This window comes from Leuresthes tenuis, unplaced genomic scaffold (genome assembly GCF_036924035.1).
Source record: "Leuresthes tenuis unplaced genomic scaffold, fLeuTen1.0.hap1 SCAF_3, whole genome shotgun sequence".
In the NCBI taxonomy this organism is placed as follows: Eukaryota; Metazoa; Chordata; class Actinopteri; order Atheriniformes; family Atherinopsidae; genus Leuresthes; species Leuresthes tenuis.
This window is the reverse complement of record NW_027325357.1, coordinates 13,497,097-13,506,988: the sequence shown is the minus strand read 5'-3', so window position 1 is coordinate 13,506,988 and position 9,892 is coordinate 13,497,097. Positions and strand designations below refer to the sequence as shown.

Genomic DNA, 9,892 nt, shown 5'->3' with positions numbered 1-9,892 from the left:
ACTTCAGAAATGAGGCTTGAACATGGACAAACACATCTCAGGCATCACACACTGGTGGGAGTAAGATTCCTCTCTGATTCTAAAACAAAAGGAAAGAGAAACATAGCTGCTGTTTCTTAAAGAGCTTGAACAAAAACAAAGCGACCTTGTATAAATCACAAATGCTATCTTTGGACTTTAGCTCTGTGTTGACAGACAACAGCAGAAATATACTTACTGAAAATTGTTTGGCAGATTAGCTCAGAAATCTTGGCAGCATTTAGTCAACAGAGACCCGGTCCAACAAAGTGAGGATATGCTGACTCTACATTAAAGAACACATTTAATTACCATAACCGCCAACCATCCAAGACGACCATCCGGCCCTGAGCCAGAAACCCCCCAAAGCCATCTCCAGATTATTTTTAGGGGCCAGACTTCTCCTCCATTCTCACATATTGCAGGAAAGTCTCTCAGCATTTGTGCTGGGTTTTCCCCACTTAAAGCTTACTCAGACTCATTCTGAACAGACTGACTCGTTCCCATCATTTATTACCTCAAAAAAGAATGGCAAAGTTAGTAATTCACCTTGTTCCACCCCATCCCTCACTTGTAACCGAAATCTTTAATGATATATCGCAAAGGAAGCAGTGTCCGCTCCTCTAGTGAACTGACAAACGCATTGACCACTTTTGTACTTTGTTTGCCTCAAGCCTATGTGGGAACCACAAAATTAAGTCTGCAAATTCAACAAGTGACACAGCTCCAGGGTTAAACAAAGTCACCTAATTCTCCTGAAAAACAAACTGCTGCTACGACCTGAAAAGGCACGACTGAACTGTGACTGGAAGACATGAGAAAATACATGATTTCTGAATGTTCTTAGGAACAGTGAATATGAACGTTCCTCTCTGAAAGGGCAAACTCAAGTTAAACAAATATGTGTTTAAATTGTGACCATACTTTTCAAAAATCGCTCTAAGCAAAAATAGAAAATGTGAATACATGTTATCATACAAATCAATTCTTTTTTTTACAAGTAACTAATGACTAAAGCAAATATAGAGAAATAGGGCAGGAAAAACATCTAGAAAAATACAATTTCAAATATATACAAAGTATGTTTAAGTACCTCAACTTTGCTATAGGTGAACCAGTACTTTGTTCCATTCCCCTGATGCCCACATCTGTCATGCCTCATTGCTGCTCTGTTGGAAATGAAAAACTTGGTGACCTTTTAACTTAACTACTAAGGCTATTCTGTGGCTATCTAACATGTTAAAATCTGTATTGTTGATGTACACTAGGTGTAAGTGGTTATAATGCAGTTTTTTTTTGTCGAACCAAAGGGTTAAATGACCACATGTAATGTAAAAGAGGTCAGTTGTGGTAGCAGTCTCCACTTTCCTTTGAACATCACTTCTGTTCTTTGGTTTTCTGGCCAAGAGTGCAAGCACACATTTCTGGTTCAATCTCACCACTCTCATGGTGTCATGATCAAGTTCAGCCAGCAGCAACTCTACCAGCACAGACCTAACTTTGACCATGGACCAGTTGGCGTCACAGGAGCTGATCAAATGCAGAGCTAAAATGAGAAATGTAAATATATATATATATATATATATAATGGTTGTATCTGATGGACACAAGCACATTTCCACAGGAACAGCAATGACCGTTTGGTACAGCTTGATGTGTGAGCTGTTTGACTGTTCCACTCCCACAAGTGGCAGAAATCTGATATAAAATGTAAAAAAAACTGGTCAATCTTCTTTTATATAAGATACACAGTATCTCATTTTTCAAACATGGAAGTATCTGGATGACATATATCATAATAAAGGATCTTTTCCTGCTGAAAATGAGGGGCATGAGCTGGAAAGCTGTGACAAAGAGGTGGAGGGCGAGGGCAAAATCAGGTTTCACCTGTTTCTAACCGACACTCACAGCGCCTGACAAAAACTAGCTAAGGAATCAGCTAAGGAGTGTGCAGACTGTATGGTGCAAGAGGCAGAATGTAGGAAATGTGATGGCCCTCTCTGTTTCTTGATTAAGGAGATGCTATGAAATGAGAAGTGAATTTCATTCAACACATATGAAAGACACTGCCTTACCCTATAAAAACATGGCTTGCTTTTGCTTACACTTGTTTGACACTCACTGATATTTTGCAAGACACAAATCTATGAAATATCATTTGATATCACAAATATTTGATATATACAATTATATCACATCTCTAACCTACAGATTACTGTATTTTTAATGTGGGTACAAGTCTGTCTAGTCTATAATTCACATTCAACTTCTCGAGTCTGACATTCAAGGAAGCGTGTGCTGTGAGTTTACAATGACAACATGACCTAAGGACGGTGGGAAAACCTTGTGTAAATGAACCTGTGCCATGTGTGGAGGTGACCTGATGTCTCTGTGGGGTTAACGTTTAATGTCCAGAGTTTGAACACTGATCTTGTTTTTGCATGCAATTCTATCTGAGACTTAGAGCTAAAACTAAACTGTCAAAACTTTGAAAATAGTTGATGCCCTCTCCAAAGAGAAATAAAAGCTGCACATCCAAAATACACATTAACTTCTGAAAAGTAAAACCATTTCCCTGCCTGCTGCTCAAATTTGTATCCACAGACTTTGGTCTTCCGGTGCAGTTCAGCAGAGTTCGGATGTTGCAATCGCTCCAGCAGGGTGTGTGTGAGTGTTTGAGACACAGAGGATAGCTGATGTCATGACTGTAAAACTAGATTTCCAAGAGTCTGAGTGACTGGAATGTCTTCAAGGGAGACATTATATTTAAATGGTTTTTAATGCTACATGTGCAAACACACTTGAATGCCTTCAAACAAGAAACAGACTTCAAGTAAAAAGTTAGAAAATATTTTATTTACAGCTAATTTAGTCTTCTTTTCCCCCCCTCAGTGGTATCAATCCAGTCTCCTTGTCTGCACAGCTCCCAGAGATACAAAACAATTTCACAGTAAAAATTATAACTCAACAGATTTACAGAATTTGAAATAAAACTAAGGCTCAAAAGCAAGTTCTATCTGACAATTTCATGCAAACATAAAACAAAACAAGCGGCTATATATCATACATTTCATATGCATAATATATAAAAAGGTTGGAAAACAACATTCATTCTATAAAAAGCTCAGCATCAGATCCTACAGGCACAATATAGACAAAAATGGTTTTATTGGCCAAAAAAGAGCTAACATCTTCATTGTAATGTGCCTGGGTTTGCTCCACGCTTTCTCACAGTTTCTCAAAGGTGTGTAGGACCGAAAAATTCTACAGGCACTAATCTGATTTCTGTTTTTGGATGTTGCTGATTAAAATGAGATAGCACCTTCACCATGATGCCAAAACAGAAAATGACTGTTTGTACATGGTTTTGCCTGTGTGAGCACTGATGCACTTGTGCGCATTTGCAGAGGTATTGATGCATGCACACACTGCTGCTGCCTATGATGGTTGTAACTTAATGTGTTGATAAGCTTCACGTGAACAACTCATATTATACTGCATGAGATCATGTAAAATACATTTCCCTTTAAGGCACGTAAGGCTTGCTGTGTTGAAAGGGTCTGACAATAAAGAAGTCCCCTGTCTTTCAGTTAGTCATTCACAATCTTCTTCAACGGCGCAATAGGTGGTAGTTTCATATTTAACTTGGCAGACAACTCATAACAAAATGTCCAGGCTCAGCAGTGGCTAAATGACTGTGTGCCACAAGTTATTCTCATCCAGGCTGTCTAGACAAGATTTAACACTCAGATTATGCATTTCTTTCCTTGATTTCTCTTTTCCTGTTCATCCCCAACTCCCTCTCAGTTTCAGTCAGTCCGTCTGTCTGGCTATGTGCCTTTTTTCAACATACAAGCAGCACTACTGTACTGTAAGTGCTAAATCTCAATTAATGACTTGACTGTCTTTCTTTTTTTCTCTCCGTACTTGTCCTCTGCTCAAGCTGAATTTTAATACAAGTCCTTCATGATCTCCTGCAGCAGGGGGTGAAAGCACATGTCCACCTCAGTTTTCTTCAGCAGCTGGATGAGGTGGACATGATCGGTGACAATCTGACGAAGGTCTGTCATCTTCTGAAGCAGCTTGGCAAACAGCTGCAGGGAGTCGGGGTGGTTCAGCTTCAGCTGCAGCTCAAGTGAATGAAGCACTGTCTCCTGCAGCTGCTCGATGGGCTTCACGTTCAGCAGGCCAGGCCGGTCTGGATGGGTTATAGAGACAAGAGAAAAAATCAGTGACACATCTCACCCTGACATATCAGGGATCCATTCAGAGGTGAAAAATGAGAGCAATCAATGTGATACCTAGGAAGGTGATTTATATTTTCAGAATTGACATGGGAATGAGAGGTGTAAATGATACAACATTGAATACCAATTTCTGCTGACAGAAAATCACATAATATTATATATCTAAATGGCTGAGCTGTAATGTTGCATTTTACAAGAACCCACTTATCTACATTCAAGCTATAATCACAGTCATTTGAGTAAATAATTTACTTAAATGTTGAATTTTTATCCTCATAATGTTCAAAGTCAGGTTTTTATCAGGCAGCTAGATGCTAATCACTAATACTAGACTAACTCATCAGGATCTGTTCAGACAGAAGGCATTGCATGATAACAGAAGCAGTCATTTGGATCTAATGCACTGGCATTACAAGTTTGAAGTTTATGTTGACGTTAATAGAGTGAAGGAAGAACAAAAACTTTTACACCTCCTCCCACCAGTACTTTTCCTTTTACTAAAGAGTGTAGAAACGTGCAGGAACAAGACTTGAGGGATTTTCATTCGGTCATGTGGTTGTCTGTGAAACCTCACCTTGCTTGCCTTTTTTTCCCTGTTGCACTGAGCAAAAATGTTTGTCACAAACTCTCTACTTGCTGTTTTTGATTCTCGCTACATACAATGCAGATGCTGTTTATTCTTCCCATGTGAACCAGATACGTTGACCTTTAGCTCTGCTCTACTTTCTTCCCAATGTCATTCCTAAGCCTTCTTACAAAACTGATAAATGGTTCAAGGCTGTCCATTGATAGCACGTATGACACAGAGGGTTTATAACTCAGATTTCTTACAGCAATCACCTCATTTATCTGTATATTCTCACTGAGGCACATTGTGCCAAAAAGTTTATTTTGCTGGATCTAAACGCAAAATGATAATAAAGTAATAAGCTTAAAATCTAATTGTTACAAACATTAAAATTGAAGTTATCATGGACCTATGATCCTGTGCTTCCAGCTGGTAAAGAATTTTTAAAAAGTCTTAACAGAGCCTGGCAAATGTGTCATATTGAATTGAGAAGATTAATGCCAGTCTTGAATTTACTCTTTCAGTATGAAGCTGTAAAGAGGACAGGAAGCGGTTAGTTGAGCTCCGTACAGAAACTTAAGTCTTAAAATGACATGGCAGTAGTGGTTTTATTTGGCGGGGTTGTGATCACACTGTTGTTGTTATATTCTAGGACACCAAAAAAGTCTACGAGTCTATCCCTGCTTCAAGTCTTAACGCAAGCCTCAGCGGACCTAGATAAGGCAAAAATTTGAAAAAAAACCCCACAAAACAAAACATAAAAAAAGACAAATAAAAAAATGCTCACCCCCACTTAGGATAATAACAGCCAGAAACAGTGCCATGTCGCTGTCATCCAGCTCCAGCGTGTTAAACTTGACAGAAAACTCAAACTTTGGCTCCAACATTTGACAGAAGGGTTTCCTGAGACTCTTGAGAAACTCCCGTGTCATAAAAATCTGTCCATAGGAGATCAGGGTGCCGTCTTTGTTCATTAGAGGTGACATCATGATGATCAAGACTTCGATCACTCCATACTTCAGCAACGTTACCTGAAAAATGGTACAGGGTTTACTAAAGTTTTGAATAAACTATTGATGATCAGAAGTGATAGGATCACTAATAGAGTCCTATAGTATGATGTCATCTATTTATATCAATACATAAAAACTATTTTCATTACCATATTTTTTCTGAATAATATCTCAGGTAATCAATTTTTTTCTCCACCATAAGATGTCCACCATAAATTCCTGAAATTCAAGTTGACTTACCTAAATTTCTTATTTACTTTTTAATCTAAATATATCTAGTTTGTCATCACAGAGGTCTAAAAACATGCAGCTATGAACATCTGTGAAGATAGAACATGTGATTTGTTTGGCATTTTCTTTCTTCAGACTGAATCAAATCATTCAAACAGACAGGAGAAGCTGTTAATATGTACAAACTCCAAGAATGTGAGAATTAACTGCTGATGCGTCTTACTTGATCATTGAGATCCAGGTCGATGAATCCTGGGATACTCTTGGCGAACTCCGTCACTTCTCTCACTGCTTCTGCCGTGCGTGACTGACAGCTGTGGAAGAAACGCAGCTCCACGGCATCTGCTGATTCCTGTCCGCAAATGCTTGTCATTCCCAAAACTCCACAGTTTGACCCTGAGTATGCTCCTGTGATTCCTGAAATTGGGAGAGGTGTAGTGTTAAAAAAAACTGGGGTCTATGATGTATCCACCTTGTTTATGCATGTAGACATGCATGTAGACAGTCCCCTAATTATCTAAAAACATAATCTTTATCACAGGTAAATAGACATGATAATGAAAGCAACAGCAAGGAAGTAACGTCATTTTACAAAATATGAAACTGAGTTACTCTTATGGAAGTAGAGACAAAAACTTGTGTGTTTGTGGAATCGTAAACAGAACAAATGCTAATTGGAACAAAGTAACAGAAATAATGAACTCTGTGAGCTCTTTTTTGAAAATATTTTCAACGCTACACAACCTGCAGTTCTTAAAATATTTAACAGCACATAGGCTTAGGAATGATGCTACATAATAGCCAAATGCCAACTGGTTGAAAGTTAGCTTGAGCTTGGAGGGGCTGACAACAACAAACTTGATAACAAAGAGGACAAAGCACAAATAATGACGAACAGCAAAGAAGCACTTATCAAGGGCAGAGAAAACAGCATAAGTGGACAATCCTCATTATTCCAGGATTTATTTCACTTTGTCTGCTATAATTTCTTTTTTCCATGGCACGACAAAGCTAAAAGACCAACAACAGCACTAACACAAGCAAGAGCAGCCCACAGCTCAGATTGTTCCACATGTTTCTGAAACTGTTCCCCAAGTGGCAAGAAAACACTAAAATGTATATGTGCATTTGCCAAGTCTCAATACAGAAAACACACAGATGTATGTTATAACATCCACAATTAAATTAGGGTATACTATCAAAAATACAGTTGAGATACCAAATCCTGGAAAAAAAAAATTACTGTCAAACTAAGTGGCTGCCTACAAGTTTGTTTTAATTTACGTTAAATTATGGTTCTATTGTTTTTCCAGTTACATTTCACCATGTCAAATTGATGTACTCAAAGAGAAAATGTGTACAAATGATCTCAAGAATGTGTGAAGTATGCTCATTATCAGCATGTTATTCCTTAATAGATACCAGTTAGTGTGTAAGGAAAGGTGTATTCTAGTTTTTATTGTTTCCACGTTGATAGGTCTCTGCAGTGCAAAGAGACGCCATGCATTTAACAAAAACCTTTACAGTGGGATGCTATAAACACGCATGACATAAAGCTGCTTAATTTAAAATAAGAAAATGCAATTTTACTTGACCATTGAATTTGTCATTCTGATCACATTAAATTGTTGAAATTTTATAATACTTGTTGCCGGAAAATCAAAATGTGCATTAGAAATAATGTCTTTTTGTTTATCATTTCTGATGCACTTGATGCACACTGATGCAAAACGGCTTGTGGTCTCTAAAATCACCTCATTTCCACCACACACCATTTCCGTTCATTTCAGGGATTAACTTACAAACTACAAATGTGAAACAATACAGCTTTTTAGTAAATTATCCTTTGACAAGTAGAAAAATGACAAGAGACAACAAAAAGTATCATTCAATGCAGTAGTTTGGCACTACTAACCTCCATGTCCGGTTGTAAGAGTGAAGGTCTGCTGCTGGTGGTCCAAGACGGGTACCTGCCTGCAGTTAATAAACTGCTCTCCCTCCATTAAAGACTTCATATCGTGGATGACAAAAGGCTGCAGATGGAAAAGATTTTTGTGAGTGCAAAAGTGCATGCAGAAAGTGATGAGAGGAGAGAAAAAGAGAAGAAAAACAACTTTAGCTTCTCAAGGTCTTCTGAGGACACATGGACTACCCATATTATCACTTATACTGTCTGTGCTCTTTGGTCATGGCTCATTCATCACGCTTGCCAGAGCTGACATCACCCATCACATATGTACAAAAGGGAGAAGAAAAACATCTTTTCTGCACGCTGAGGCAGACTAAAACACCACTTCTATGTAAACTAAGCTTAACTGAGTTAGTTAACAGTGACAAAGACACGCACTAGCCTGAAAAATGAATGCTACCATTATACACCTAAGTCTTCCTTCTTGAAAATGAAGAATGGAATGTCCAACAGGGAATTACAGCAGGGAACTCTGCTGAAGATATGACATAAAACAATTATTTCCTGTATGAGTACATGAAGTGGAGCAAGGCCAGTGAAACTGTGTGGACTCCTTTGTGTGTGTGCTGCCTGTGCAGGAAATATCTTTAAACACTTTTGTCTACATACATCACTTGTGTGTAGCTCAGAGAAAGCGCATCTTTATTAACTTTAAAAGAAAAACTGGAACATCCATTCTCTTATGAATGAAAGGTTTGATTCATAAGCAATAAAACAATGCATGGTTACTTAAACTGAAGTATATTCTTGTTTGAAAGAGTATCAGTTACAAAAATGCCACGAGACAGTGTTTCGCTATTTGGCCATAATCGCATTGTCAGGCTTTTAGAAAAGAATTTGGGCTCTAAAAATGGGTTATTTGAAAACAAATTAGTTGTTTAAGAGTATAATATCTATTGTGCAAATATGTCACAATCATACTCTGCACTGTCAAGGGCAATAAAACAGCAACAACAAAAAAAAACCCAAACTTTATTTTAATTTGTAGAGTTGAAAACGGATTATACATTTACTCATATCAAGGCCCTGCATGTTAAAAAAATTTAAATATTCTACTAAAGCTAAAATCATTGACTCCCAATTTGTCTTAGCAGGTTGGCTGTGGTTTAGTAAATAACCCAGGAGTGCTCAAACAAAGAGATGATTCAGTGTCATTTGGCCGCTATCGATGTGGTGAAAAGTCATAACAAGCGGTCGAAAGAGATGCAGAGCAACCTTGAGCTCATCAGACTTAACCAAGAGAGAAACTATGGACCATTAAAAAAAACATCCCAGATGCTGAGATTCAACATGTCTAAACATTAAGAACAAAAACACCTAAATATATGTTATCTCTCTTTATGACGATGTTTCTGCAACCGCATTTCCTACGTTCTGGATGTTTACTTTTCAAAATGTAATTTTGAATGGCAGAGAAGAGATCCCCTGCCTTCACGGCTCGACCAGTGTAATCTGAGACATTTTCCTGCAGCCGAGACAGAAGGAAATCAGTTGATCCCCTTGTCGTGTCAGCTGCAATAATAGTTTGAAAACAGTGAAAATAATAGCCTGAAAAGTGTGGTGATGTGAAGAAGACACTGATAAAAAATGCTTACACACTCGCACACACACTAAGAGTCAGAACCTTTTACAATTTAAAGCTTTTACACACTTCTACTTCTGCCTTTTATATATGGCTTGTATAAGTGAAAATGTAGAGATTTCTAGAGAGTCGTATCGTGAGTCAAGAGGATAGAAAGCTATTTCCCAGAGTGGGAGTCATAAAAATATAAGCACATTTTCATAATCCCTTGCATAGAAAAGCTGAAAGGGAAGCGGAACTGGTCCAGCAGCCCAGAATAAAGTA

General features: G+C 38.0%; 1 protein-coding gene across 3 annotated transcripts in view; it reads right to left on the bottom strand.

The window, feature by feature from the left end:
* Nucleotides 1–2,852: 2,852 nt before the first annotated feature.
* Nucleotides 2,853–9,892, bottom strand: part of pparg (peroxisome proliferator-activated receptor gamma) — a 34,214-nt gene continuing 27,174 nt past the window's right edge. For all 3 annotated transcript variants that reach the window (XM_072381904.1, XM_072381903.1, XM_072381905.1), the window contains exons 6-9: nucleotides 7,993–8,110; nucleotides 6,301–6,494; nucleotides 5,621–5,864; nucleotides 2,853–4,216 (exon numbers count right to left, since the gene is read on the bottom strand). In XM_072381904.1, the coding sequence (XP_072238005.1) occupies nucleotides 3,969–4,216; nucleotides 5,621–5,864; nucleotides 6,301–6,494; nucleotides 7,993–8,110 (804 nt within the window). In that variant the 3' untranslated portion in view covers nucleotides 2,853–3,968. The remainder of the gene's footprint in view (nucleotides 4,217–5,620; nucleotides 5,865–6,300; nucleotides 6,495–7,992; nucleotides 8,111–9,892) is intronic.